This window comes from Brassica oleracea, chromosome C3 (genome assembly GCF_000695525.1).
Source record: "Brassica oleracea var. oleracea cultivar TO1000 chromosome C3, BOL, whole genome shotgun sequence".
Taxonomy (NCBI): domain Eukaryota; kingdom Viridiplantae; phylum Streptophyta; class Magnoliopsida; order Brassicales; family Brassicaceae; genus Brassica; species Brassica oleracea.
Genome location: NC_027750.1, coordinates 7,909,758 through 7,923,694, shown reverse-complemented (window position 1 = coordinate 7,923,694; position 13,937 = coordinate 7,909,758). Strand labels below are relative to the sequence as shown.

General features: G+C 37.4%; 2 protein-coding genes across 3 annotated transcripts; one reads left to right on the top strand and one right to left on the bottom strand.

The window, feature by feature from the left end:
- LOC106328994 (zinc finger protein HD1-like) lies at window positions 1-2,148 on the top strand. Of its 2 annotated transcripts, none has more exons than XM_013767552.1 (4): window positions 1-294; window positions 1,053-1,538; window positions 1,627-1,758; window positions 1,848-2,148. In XM_013767552.1, the coding sequence occupies exons 1-4, from the start codon at window positions 88-90 to the stop codon at window positions 1,923-1,925; spliced, it is 903 nt and encodes a 300-aa protein (XP_013623006.1). In that variant the 5' UTR covers window positions 1-87; the 3' UTR covers window positions 1,926-2,148. The 2 variants fall into 2 exon arrangements, with proteins under 2 accessions (XP_013623006.1, XP_013623007.1); XM_013767553.1 differs by lacking the exon at window positions 1-294 and adding an exon at window positions 705-884.
- Window positions 2,149-4,413: 2,265 nt separating this feature from the next.
- Window positions 4,414-8,693, bottom strand: LOC106335060. Its single transcript, XM_013773479.1, has 5 exons — window positions 7,978-8,693; window positions 6,731-7,532; window positions 5,346-6,639; window positions 5,173-5,262; window positions 4,414-5,086 (listed from the first exon to the last, which is right to left on the bottom strand). The coding sequence occupies exons 1-5, from the start codon at window positions 8,432-8,434 to the stop codon at window positions 4,508-4,510; spliced, it is 3,222 nt and encodes a 1,073-aa protein (XP_013628933.1). The 5' UTR covers window positions 8,435-8,693; the 3' UTR covers window positions 4,414-4,507.
- Between the last annotated feature and the right edge of the window lie 5,244 nt (window positions 8,694-13,937).

Here is a 13,937-nt window from a genome sequence, read left to right as displayed (position 1 = left end):
TAATAAGCCTCCTCTCTCTCTTGTCATAAAAAGGGACCAAAGTCCCAATCTTTTTCTCTCAAATTCCCAACTTGGCCTCTGTTTTTCATGTTTGCTTTCTTTATGTTCACTTTCTCTTCCTCCTCTTCTCTGAAAAAACATTTGATACTTCCAAAGTTTTCTCTCACAAACAGCAAGAACACAAAAATGTATGCAGATTCTGGGTTAATGATCAGTTACATGCATAATTGTCCACCAGATTTTCAACAAATTGAAGACCTCTTCAAATCATACAAGCTCTCTGATGATGAAATGGTATGGATTTTCATTTTCTAATTCACTGCATTTGAATACAGATCTTCTATTTGTGACGATTTTTTTTCTCTTTTTTTTTTTGTTGAATTTTAAACTGATTTTCTTGGTTTTTGGGTTTCTCCCAGAAGATCCTGATAGTGTTTTTTGTGTGTCTTTTTGATGTATTGAAACATATTTCTTCCTCTTTTTGTTTTGGTTTATGGAGTTAAAATTGGAGTGTTTATTAGGAGCTGAACAAAGCAAATTTGTCTACTAGTGAAGTTGATTGTTCAAGAGGAAACGTTTGTGGTGTGAACTCTTAAGTGGTCACTTGATAATAAGATATTTGTGTTCCGCTGACCTGTCCATAATTGCTTTTAGCTGCTAAATAGTTTTTTTTCTTTTGTCAGAAGAAAAATGGAATCTTTTTATAAAACGGAATCTTCTTTTGCAGCAAAAAGCCAACTTTTTATTTTCCCGTCAGAGAAAAAAGAAAAAAAGAAGTTTTCTCGGGAAACTAAAGAAACCCTTTATCAGTCTAGAGATTTGATTATGGGAAGTGTGCCCTTTTTTTTAACATGAGATTCCGTGTCCCTCAAGAGTAGAAAAGGGTTTGTATTAGTTCATTGGCTCTTTCTCCACTAAATAAAAAAAGGGATCCACTTCCCATAAAGCTCCGTGCTTTACTGTCTTAATGTCTCGAACTATGTTCTGTTTTGTTTTGTGTTGTGGTCTTTGATTCTGATGCTTACTTTTGTTTGTGATTTATTTTTTACAAGAACAACGCTTTTGCTAAGTCAACAAACATAACTGACTATGACCTTGGAGAAGAAGGAGATCTATTCAAAGCTCCTGATCCAATTCTTGAAGAGCCAATCTTAGCCGTTGATCCACTCTCAGCTGCTTTGACAATGATCTCTTGCGGCGAAGACTCTTCGCAAGGGCTTTGCGAGCTTCCTGATCTAGGGTCACTTCAGAGTGGCCAAGAGCTTCTTGACAAAGCCTTTTATGAGTGTGAGCAAGATCTCATGATGAAGTCAGCTATGGAGCCTTCATTCTCTGATGTCTTAGACGTCAAGAACATATCTCTGATCACCACTGAGAGCCAGGATTTGCAGAAGAGCGTTAGCTCGGAGAATTTGAGCTCTATGGGTTGGTCACAGAATCAAGAAGCAGTTGTGGTTCAGAACTTCCCTGATTTTTCTCAGTTGGATTTTGGTTATGTTAATGGGATGCGACGAGCCTTTAGTGAAGGCGACATACAGGTTTGAACCATTGCACAAATTTTGTGTCCTTTTTAGACACTCTTATATGAATTGCTGATTAAGAGTTTTTTTTTTTTTTTATGAGTAGAAACTTGGGACTGGCCATTTTCAATCTCCACTGGATATGATTATTGTGAGCTGTACTTCAGATGATAGACGTGAGAAGCTGTCTCGATACAGGAACAAGAAGAGCAGGCGAAACTTCGGACGCAAAATCAAGGTAATTCAAACACTTGAAGATCCTCTTGAGAACTAATCTTTTTTTTTTTAGTTTGAAGTAACTCAAACTGTTGTATTGTTTGGTTTCAGTATGCTTGTAGGAAAGCTCTTGCAGATAGCCAACCAAGGATCCGAGGAAGGTTTGCCAAAACAGAGGAGAGGAAGTAGAATGAGTTCAAAAGAATTGGATGGGACTGCAGAAAGTTGAAGAATGAGGAGATAAGGATCATGTCACTAGAAACTAGTTTTGTTTTATATATAATGTATAATGATGTTATGAGCATTTAATTAGTTTTTGTATATAAAGGGTTTCTCTAAAATAAGCTTTTTTTAAGGAAAGAAAAATTGTAGCTACAGAAGTTATGTAATGGTGATGTGAGATGTGTAGATATATTATAAATCTATAATTATAAATATTTAAGTATATATCTATCTGATCAGCTACCTAACTCCATAAATTGAATCACTGATTGAATGATGGTGTAGTTACGTTGAAGATACAGAGCATGTTGAGTGAGTTACAGAGTATTCTTACTCCATTTGGTATCTTTACGGAGTCGTATACTCGTATGTAAGTGAGATCAAACGAGAAATGGTAGGCAGAGACATCTGAACAAACTTTTTCCATGAAGAAAGTCTGTTTCCTTTCCTTCGTTGTTTTTAGTGTTTGTTGATATGCATCCAGGGGCGAATCCGGACTACTAATTTAGTGGGTGCACTAATATTAATTTAATAAATATTAAATAATATATTAATTAAAATATAAAGTAAATCTTTATTAAATTTAATACCATAAAATATTTTCAATATTACTTTTCATCAGTTTTCCACTATTGTATTTATAATATTTAAATTTATTTTAATAAAATAGAATAGATAATCATTAAATTTTTGTATATTTACAATAAAATATATGTTCATATAAAAATGTTTTTTCTGCAATGTTTTACTACAAAATAAGAAGTTTGTTTAAAAGTAAGATATTTTGTTATTTTTAGAATTTAATGGTAAACTAGTAATTAAAAATATACAATTTAAAACTTAAGTATGTAGTTTTGGAGTTTAAATTAGGGCAAATCTCCACAATAGCACATTTCTAAGTTTATATCATAAAAATAACACTCAAAAACTAAAATGACCAAAATAGCACCTTTCTAAGTTTATCATTTGAAAATTTTAATTTTTTTTATTTTTCAAAATTTGAAATCTTATCTCCAAAGCCTCATTTCTCAACTCTAAACCCTAAACCCTAAACTCTAAACCCTAAACGCTAAACTCTAAACCCTAAACCCTAAACCCTAAACCCTAAACCCTAAACCCTAAACCCTAAACCCTAAACCCTAAACCCTAAACCCTAAACCCTAAACCCTAAACCCTAAACCCTAAACCCTAAACCCTAAACCCTAAACCCTAAACCCTAAACCCTAAACCCTAAACCCTAAACCCTAAACCCTAAACCCTAAACCCTAAACCCTAAACCCTAAACCCTAAACCCTAAACCCTAAACCCTAAACCCTAAACCCTAAACCCTAAACCCTAAACCCTAAATCCTAAACCCCACCCTTTAACTCTAAACCCTAAGTTTGTGACTTTTGATAAAACATTAAGTGTTATTTTTGTGACTTTTGACCTTGAGTGCTAGTTTGGGAACAAAAACTTGATTTAGTGTTATTTTTGTCTTTTTCTCTTTAAATTATTTTTTTAGAAACTTTTAATAGGTAAAGATTTTAAAACAAAAATGTATTTTAAATCCAAGATTTATTGATTTCTTAAATAGAGTGAATTATGTTTAAATTGTTTAATACATTTGATATGTTTTGTTTCTTTCTAGAGTTTATCTATTTTCGTGGGTGCATGTTATAAATTATTATGGGTGCACATACAAAAATTTGTACAAAAATACATTAATTTTCAAAAAAAAATGCACCCCCTTCCTACATCCTAGCTTTGCCCCTGTATGCATCTTCTTTTAAGGTTCTTGAACAGTAGCGGATGTAGATGGACAAAGGGTGGGGCAGTTGCCCACCATGGTTTTTAAAATTTCAGTGTATTTTTTCAAAATTTTGACAAATGCCTCTGTTGACATTATTGATAAATTATATGTATGCCCCGGATCGAAATAACTTCTAGATCCGCCACTGTTCTTGAATAGCGGAACAAGTGAGAGGAATCATTGTAGGGAAACAAGATATGGTAGGGAAGGGAAGGATTGAAACTGACACATGAGTTTTGAGCATATAGATTTCTGAACTTTATGTTCGTTTCAAATTTGTTGCAGCTGTTTTAGATTAGTGAGGAGATTGTAGTTGATGCTACATAAAAGAGAAACTTTGCTGGAGCTGCTCCTTTACACACATAATAAGAAGCCAAGAACCTGTTGCTCTCCACGCTTTAATAGGAGTCTCAGTGAGCCTAAAGCTGATGAAAATTATTTTGTTTAGTAAGTAGACAAAGACCAGAGAGGTTTGTAGCTTTGTGTCATTTCTAATTTTTCCCGTTTCTGTATATCTAACTCTTCAAACCTTTTTTCTTGACAAGGTTTCAATTTTCTCAAAAATATCAAATAAAAACGAGAAAAAAAAAGACCAGATTATTTTCTCTAATGTTTTATTATTTCTCTTTGCATGAAATGAGAAAGGAGGGCACAAAAAAAAAATAACAGAACAAAATTAAGCAATGTTTTTTTAATAAGGCATTGAAAATGAAAAGCAAAAACAAAACAGAAAGGAGATGCAAAATAGAAATGTCTTTTAATGTGTACTTTGAGTAGTAGCATCAGGTATCTGACTTATTACTGACTCGTCAGTTTCATTAACTAATGATTCCTTTACCTTTGGAGATACATCTCCATTACCTTCAACAGCTTCAACTTCCTTCTCTTCTTCTGCTTCTTCCATTTCCTTGTCTTCACACAACACCTTCCCCTCTTCAACCTCCATAGCCTCCAGAGCTTCTGGTGAAGCTACGGTCAAGGTAACAGGATCTCCTTCTGTAACAGCATCATGTTCAGGAGCCGTGTCCATTGTTTGGTCCACAGCGGCTCCATCATCTGGCTTTCCATCTTCCTCACAATCTTCAATATGATCAGAGGCCACAGCCTCCGGTGACTTGTCTGGGATGGGAGATGAAGATCTTTCAACTTGTGTTCCCATCTCCAATCCAGCATCAACAGGTAAGGATTCTTCCTGATTTTCCTTTTGGGATGTGTCTGAATCTGACACATCGACTTTAACCAAGCTTGAAGGAGAGGCTTGAGAAGGCCTGTGAATCTCAACATTTAAAAGACCCTTCATTTCAACTCTTTGCTCCTTGTAGAGTTCCATCGCTATCTGAAAGTGGAAAGAAACACATTATAGTAAATTGCAGGAAGCTAATAATATCAGAATCTTATCTTTTCTAGCATTAGTGCATTTACCTGAAACAATGAACTGTTTTGAGAAGGAAACAATGAAAGAGTCGCCAAGGAAGAAGTACTGTTGCCTTTTGGCACTCTCTTCCCACCTTCCTGTCATCAAAAAGAATATACAGAGATATGAGAAAAGGTTTTAAAAGCCAATACAAGTAGAATCAATGATGTCAGTGTTCTACCTTGAGATTTACAAACACAGCAGCTCCATCATCAATTGGTTGATGTTCTTCACCCATCAATACGCTGATGCATTTACGCAGCTCAGGATCAGCAAGTTCTACCGACATATCAAGCTTTGAGAGATAATGCCGGCAAAAACGTTCACTTCTCTTATCAGTAGTTTCTGCAACATGATCTTCAGCTGCAACTTCCACCTTAATTTTAGGAGACCTCGCATCCATTTCTTTCGCAGGAGACGTTAGATTAGACCCAGCTTCAACGCTTTTCCCCCTGTTATTTTCAGAGTGGCTTGTTTGGCCACCGGGGGACTCACCATCAGCAACCTGAGCCGAGTTATCATCTTTAGCAGATCTTGACGAGACTTCCATGCTGGCATCTCCATTTCGATTTTTCCATTCATCTCCACCAGACTCCCAGCCACGGCTCTGCATCCGCCTGTTATGGTCCCACTCAGATCCTCCATACATGTTTGATTCATCCCTGAAAGCACTATTGCTCATATCCCCAAAATAGCCATGCATGTGAGAAGAAGCACCCGAGTTATCCATCATGTTCTGCCACCCGAGAGGACGCATGTGACCGGAAAACCTCTCAGCGTCAGGTATATGGTAAGGGATACCAGAATGGTTCATCTCCATTGAAGGCCTGACTCCAAAGATAGATGGAGATGGGTATTGCGGCATCATAGCCTGGAAACCATGAGGTTGAACGTGTTGGAATGGTATGAACCCATTCGGAAGTGGAGCTGGCCAGCTTGGGACACCTCTCCAAGCATTATTACTCTGTGTTTGCCCTCTTCCCATCATCCCATCAACGCCTCTCCTATAACGCCCACCGGTGTTGGCCCTGTTGTCGTCTTCTCGAAGGCCCACTCTAGGACTACTCATGCCACTCCTGGATTCAGGTCGTGGAGGAAAAGAAGAATTGTTCTGGTTGGCTTTATTGTTAAAGGATATGTCTCCCTGGGATGTGTCGTCTGCCCGAAGCCTTTCGTCCTCAGGTGCTGAAAAATCTCTCGCGTTGTTCCTAAGGCCGGTTTCTTCAACCTCATTGCTCCATCTTGCACTACTCTGATTATTATTGAATCTCCGGTCAAGGCTTGTCGAAGAAGGAGATCTTTCAACCATGGGGCGGGGAGAAGCTTTTGCCGAACCATGAAACTCGCCCAAAACACCATCTTCCGTCTTTGGTGTCTTCTCAGACGCTTTCTGTCTTGTACCTCTGTCTGATCCTCCAGACAGCTCAGCCGCCTCCCTGGAGGAGACCCATTTTGTTGTCTGATCTGAGATATTCCTGTTTCACCAAAACAAAACTATTATCAATATCAACATTTAATCTGAAATTCAAGCAAGAGCGCAAATCAACATTAGAGTAAAAAACATACCCATTCTCTTCTTGAACAACCGAACTGGAAGGTTGACGCTCTGATTTGATCACATCACCATCAGGCCCTGCTCGGCTACTTCTAGTGTCCATTACGACCTCCTGATAATCCGGAGACTTCCTCCCTTCTCTTCTCTCTCTATACCGACCACTTTGATCATCTAGACGCGACGCGTCACGATCACTATCCCTTTCCCGGTCACTTTTACTTCGTCTCCCTTCATGATAATAGTCACGGCTACTACGGTCTTTCTCTCTCTCATGAGTCCTATCCCTATCATGATCCCTGTCACGATCTCTACTCCTATCACGGTCCCAATCCCTTCCATAGTAACGATCATGCTCATAATCCCGACGATCTCGATCACGTTCCCTATCCCTATCACGCTCCCTGTCTCGCTCATAGTCACGGTCACGATCACGATCCCGACCACGTTCGCGGTCCCGTTCACGCTCGTTATATCCATCAAGTTCACTGTCAGGCTCATGACCATGGTCAGCATCCTGTACTTTGGACTTCCTTTTACTTTCGTCTGGGAGGAGCTTTGCATCAGCCCTATGATGCTCTTTAGTAGGTCGGTCTTCTCTCTGCTTTTCACTTATCTGTTTGACGTCTTCTTCCTTGTCTTCCAGATATTTGTCTCCGGACTTCTCTCCTCTGTGTTTTCCGTCTTTAATGTAGTCATCATCACTGTTATCTTGATTCTTGTCTCCAACTCCATGATCATCCCTCTTACGCCTTGATCGCTTCTCAGTATGATTTTCAGTGCCTAGACTCCTTTGCTGATCCTCAGCTTTCGACTCTGAATCCACAATAAACAGACACATCAGCAAAGACCCAATGAAAGAATTCTCCGGTTATACGAGGCATCTAGCTAAATAGCGTTTGCACATTTTCATATATATATTTTAAAACCAGTTACACGCGGCCTCAAAAGTCATAACAAACAAAGCAGCAATCAATAACTCTAAATAATCTTGGAAAAGGAAAGCAACACGGATCAAATTCTGCAAGTGCTAATCACAACATTGCTCCAAAAGACTACTAAAATTCCCATTACCAGAAAAGGCATCATGCAACCAAAACTGCGTCTCAGATGGAACAACAAAGACAAAACACTCAATTCAATTAAAATAGAACGTTGATTCATACACAAACACAACAGAAAACAGATAGATCTCGACAAACTGAAACCAAAACTATGTCTCAGAAGCAACATCAAAGACAAGAATTAAAGACTATCTTACCAGTTTTATCAGAGAGGCCCTTGGATCTATGGTGATCATCCGCATCATAAAGCTTATCACTTCTACTCTCCTTAGACTTCTTATTATCCTTATCAACGTCCTTGCTCTCCCTCCTACTAGACTCCCTATGCTTCCCACTGCTACTCTTCCTCACCTCCTCCCCATCCCCTTCATCCCTCCTCCTACTACTACTCTTCTCACTAGACACCTTGCTCTTCTTCGAGCTCTCCCCTCTCTCATCCTCCTTCCCACTCTCCCCTCCCTTCCCTCTCCTCCTCTTCGAAGAAGATGACGTGTACTCCTCATAGTACTCTCCATTATCGTAATACTCCTTCCCTCGCTTCTCCCCAGAAACCCTAATCGCGCTGCTGCTGCTCTTCTTCTCCTCCTTCTCCGAATCGGAGTGGTCTCTCGCGTCCTTGTGCTTGCTCGATTTGTGCCTCGTGCTCCTCGGCATCTCCCAAATCGCAAACCCCCCCCCCCCAATTGATATTCTTCTTCTTCTTCGATTTCGAAATCGGAAACCCTAATCGAAGGTTTGGCGCCGCGAAACGGAGCAAGACTTCGGCGGATTGGAAAACGGCGGCGGATTGATGCAGATCTCCGGCGAGATTTGACGACGGCGGCGGCGAGATAAGAGAGACCTCTTTAGTGCTTTTGCCCTCTCGATGCCTCCTCTCTCTTTGAAGAAAATGTGTTGCGTTAGATTAACTGTTTTGTTCTTTCGGACAAGGGGAAGACTAAGGGATTAAACATCTATAATGACGATATTACCCTTTAAACTTCCTTGTTGTTACGGTTTTTTTTTTCTTTGCTCATGAGGGAAGTTGAAGTGCTACGCTTGGGCCGAGTTCGTTTTATGGGTTTGAAAGATATAAATTTAAAGCCTTTCTAAATTAGTTGTCAAATTCATTTTATGGGCTTGCCAAAAAAATTTGTTTTACTATCTTTATAATATTATTTGAAAAATCGGTTTTTTATGTGCGCTCACGTTAATTCTCACGGTGATTTATTACACTTACACTCTTAATGAATTAAAAATATTATTAATGATTTCCATTTTTATTATTATTAGTGATTTCCATTTATTAACAATTATCTATGTTTCATTTTTTCTTAATAAATCTGTGACTAACTTTTTAATGTAATTTTCCTTTTATTAAAACACATAAATAATAAAAATAAAAAATATATAAAATATAAAATATAAACATAGAAATTTATACAAAAACGAATTTAGTTTTTTTACTCTTTATGTTTCGTACAACAAAAATAAAAAGTCAATAACTTCTAAAAATTTATACTTATAAATATATATATATATATATATATAAATAACTTCACTAACTTAAAAATATAATAATTCAGATATATTTTCCTAAAAGATAATAATATTTTTATTATAAATATCTTTTGATCTAATAATTAATAAGAAAATAATATGGAACAACATAAATGATTATTTAATATCTTATTTTTCCAAAAATTATTATATCTTATGATTATTTTAAAACCAAATAAATATTTTATAACGTGAGGCTGCAACAATATATATAGTATTTCTTTTTTATCAATACTAGATGTTTAACCGCGCTACGCGCGGTTTATTTGCTTTTAAATTTAAGGATTTTAAATGTTAAATATAAATTAAAAAAATAAAATTAATTAATTTTATTTTTGTGTTATAGAATATAAAAAGGTTATCATGTTAATGATGCTAATGAGTCTTGGAACAACCGGAGTATAGAGTCCATTTTAAACAATTAGTCTTAACCTATTTGTTAAAATAATCAAGTTGTCACTATGAATCCCTTAGATTGCAAGAAACCCGACTTTCTATTTTAAAATCCAATTTTCTGCAAAGTGGAGAAATACTAATGTACCACATATAGATGTTTATAGTTTCACTCTATATTTTCCTTTTAAGCTGCAAAAAAAAAAATGAACTTACGTCCTTTAAAAAGAAGTAGCTACTATAATTTAAATAAGAAGAAAAATACATCATTAATCTTGTAAGTGTAACTAATGATATGTTAGTTGTATCCATTATTAGTCTTATCACTTGCCCAGATCAGAATTTTAAAGCAAATGTAATGTGTGGATCGCAATGCTTTGCATTTAGTCGATACTCGGCTCATATCATATACACGTAAAACAGCTAAAAATGATACAAAGTCAGATTTATTTCATAACATACGGCAAAGCCTATATACAATATACAACACACTAAAAAGCCAAAAGCTTCAATTAAATTCGAAAAGAATCACAGCCAACAAACTAAATCATCAAACATCAAACTCAAAGAAAGAAATTATTAAACATAAGTTTAACCAACAAAGTTTATAAGAGAGATAGTTCAATATTGCAAAGATAAAGTCTTAAATTGGAAAGAAACAAAGCATAGACTCTTAGTCACTATAAATCCATCACTTACACACATCCTAGCCACATTTGGCTCGCTTTGAATCTTCTGCCTCAACATTATCAGAAGCCCTTTTCACCCTCACACCACCAGATTCTTCAAAGCGTGTGGAATGACCATCCTCAGCAACTCCATTCTGCAAAGTTTTCTGGGCATCTGGTACAGTCACATTTTCTACATTGCCTTCAATTTCTGGATCTTCTGGAATGAGCACCTTTGTCACAGTCAAACTTTGGGTCTTGCCAGTCAAATTGTGAGTTGATACCTTCACAATGAACTTGCGAGTCTGTCCTATGGTATTGATCAGAGCTTGAGGCACCGGAACCAAGTGATCATCTCCCATATTCTCATTGGCCTAACATACATTTTAACGATTGTCACTATATATATCGAACTATTTTGAGAAAATACAGTTTCAAATAACAAAGATATACAGGTTTGTAATTACCTCGAAATAACTATCAACCAACTCAAAAGCTTTCTTGCCAGTCAACTCCTGACCAGCATCACCAAGGAGCACAAAACACACCTGATCATCATTGTCATACACAGATATCTTGGTTAGGTACATGTGTCATGAGCAGTTTTATAATTAATTCATTGAAGTATGAGTATAAGTAAATCTGAACCACTTACTGTGCAACACCAGCAATATCACTCTTCCCACATTTTTTACACATTTGGGTGGTAGGACCTTTGGTTGCTTTAGTGTGGCACTCACCACAACCTATGTAATACCATCCTGATCCGTGCACAACATCCCCAACGGTTGCTATGCCCTCAAACCAAGCAACCTGCAAAACGTTTTAATAATTATATTAGAATCTGAGTCTATCATAATGGGTGCGTTACTCATTGGTATGTACTACCTTGGCAGCTTCCTGCTTCATATAGGAGAAGAGCTCGCCTATGGTCACTGTCTCAGTTTTAGTGACAACTTCCGCAGCAACTCTGTTAGCAACATCCATGTTTGAGTTCAGCCTGAAGACAACGTCCAAACATCAGACAATCTCGGGTTGCATGAACATCACTGTCCAGAAATACCCGTGATGACGTCATAGAGGAGAGAGTTAGAAAACCTATAACAGATCCAATGTTATAATACAAATGCTAAATTATAATGTAAAATGAGATGTAGAATTATGTATATCTCTCAATTCCTCACAAGCTTTTTGAAATGTCTTATAGCTAATAAGCCAAATTCATTCAGATGCAGTTCTATTACTCAAACTAACTAACCAGATAAGATCCATTGACCATCCTATGTAACTTCTTAAAACATAGGAAAAAGCTGATGATACGACCTCTAAAACGTTTCGGGTTTAAGGTGATGACCAAAATAACACTTGCAGCTCCTCCAGATGCTTTAAATTTTCCACTAAAATCAGAGGCAGCCTTGTCCCTGAGGCAGCCTTGTCCTAGAGGTACAGCTTCATCACCGGACCACTATAACATCAAAAAATGTTTGTTAAGAGTGTCAATATATGATTATGAAAAAGATACAGATTAGCTTACTCATGTGTTTGAACATGAAGCAAAACTCGACGGGATGAAGCTATCTCGGCATCATATAGCACGAGACTGTCATTGAGAACCTGCCCATTCACGAGCTTGATGTGACCAACATAATCTGCAAAATAAACAATAAAACTTAGTGCTTTATATCTTATAAACTCACCATGAAACCTTAATATCTAAGAATGTATCAGAACATTATCCTAGCCAAACAATGCTGAATATATTAGTTTGAGTTAAACACATCATCTAAGGTTAGATTAAACATTATACTATACAACAGTGAGAACTTACCATAGAGATCCCCTCTCAAGTCGCAAGCAGCATCGAACTCCTCATATCCATGGAATCGGAAACGGTCCTCAGGGAAACAAACCGAATTATCCTCTAGATCAGAGAGGACAGAAGACGATGAGAAGGTGATGGTGAGACTTGGTTCAGCACCCGATACAAAGTCTTGTTATTAGACTCGTAAAAACTGTTAAGCCTGTAAATGCCACCAACTTTCATGTGTGGCAGATAAGTATCTATCCTCCCAGCTGGAATGAAGACCTGGATAACAGTTTCTTGTTATCAACAATAGAGAAATTAAATTAGGAAGCTAGACAGGAAATCTTAGAAAAATAAATACAAACATAAAAGATATTCAAACCGCAATGCATCAACAACAGAAATAAAGTTATGGTTCTATTACAAATAGCAAAAACTTGGAACAAATTCATTAAAAGAACCAAAGAATATAACGATAAGTTTGAATATAAAATGATTTAGTAGCATCTCGACTAACCAATTTTTTAAACTAAACCGCAAAAGAGAATTCGGTTTCTACCTCTTGGTCGATGAGAAGCATCTCGAACCCGATAAGCATCTTCGTCACAACATTTCGAGCTTCCCAAAAATGGATCAACCGAAATCTCAACTCGCCTCCATGAGGTCCGAATTTCACATCCTTGAAAGACATCACTTCCACAGCTTTGGCGGAGACAATGGATTTTCCCTTGGCGCCAGAGGAGACAGCGGCTTTGCCTCTAACGCCTAAAGAGACACCGGTCTTCGTACCTGCAGAGGAATATGAGCGTTGAATTCATCAATGCGTTTATATTTTCTGTAGACTAAAATATCAATGTAATAAAAAAAAATTGTTCATATCAGTGTCTCAAATCACGAAGCTTCAGACTCAATAACTGTTCTGGTGATCAAACGGACTCTATGATTTGATAACAAAACGAACCACAATAAAAAATATATAGTTTGTTCATCTCATTGTTTTAGATCACAAAGCTTCATACTCTATATTTTTTTTTTGGTAATCAAACGGAGTATATAATTTTGATAACCAAAAGATCAGGTTCTTACAGTCGGGGTTCTTCGAATTAGGCACGCCGATCGAGAGGCCGGAAGAAACACCGGTCTTGCCGCTGGGTTTGGTCAGACCAGATGAGACAGACGCTTCGCTTTTGGCTTTCTTCGAGTGGGGATCGTCGTTCGAGAGGCCGGAAGAGACATAGGATGTACCGGTGGGCTTAATCGGTCCGGGAAAGGAGTCAGCATCAACGCCTTTTGGTTTCTCCGACTGGGTTTCTCCGTTGGAACTCATTGCAATTGCGATGTAGTAATGAGACTGTAGAACAAAATCTGATCGAAATAAAACTCAGATCGAGAGTTTTATAAACAAAATTTGAAGGAGGAAAACAAAGCGAATCCATTAATGAGATTAAAGAGAGACGAAGTGGAGGAGGTATTGATGTTCGAGGATGAAATCATGAAACGGAACAAAGAAGAGGATGAGCAAAGGTTCCCGTATCGATCGGGAATTAGGGTTTGAAGATCTGAAGAAGGCGAGCTCGAGTCAGATTAATCTCGTGTATCCGTCTCTCAATTATGATGGGATTTGTGGCCCAACATCAATTCACGCCAGATTTTTTTTAAAAACGGGAAGCTCAGATGACGTGTCAAATAAACAACTTCCTATTAGCCGATTTTAATGTCCTACGTGGACAGGCTATCTGATCAGTATATTTGC

Excerpts from the sequence above, each read along its gene's own strand:
- LOC106328994 (XM_013767552.1), top strand. The coding sequence starts at position 88 with ATGTTTGCTTTCTTTATGTTCACTTTCTCTTCCTCCTCTTCTCTGAAA. Across the intron at positions 295-1,052 it reads AGCTCTCTGATGATGAAATG|AACAACGCTTTTGCTAAGTC; the intron begins GTATGGATTTTC and ends ATTTTTTACAAG. Across the intron at positions 1,539-1,626 it reads TTAGTGAAGGCGACATACAG|AAACTTGGGACTGGCCATTT; the intron begins GTTTGAACCATT and ends TTTTATGAGTAG.
- LOC106335060 (XM_013773479.1), bottom strand. The coding sequence starts at position 8,434 with ATGCCGAGGAGCACGAGGCACAAATCGAGCAAGCACAAGGACGCGAGA. Across the intron at positions 7,533-7,977 it reads GGGCCTCTCTGATAAAACTG|AGTCGAAAGCTGAGGATCAG; the intron begins GTAAGATAGTCT and ends TTGTGGATTCAG. Across the intron at positions 6,640-6,730 it reads GTTGTTCAAGAAGAGAATGG|GAATATCTCAGATCAGACAA; the intron begins GTATGTTTTTTA and ends TTGGTGAAACAG.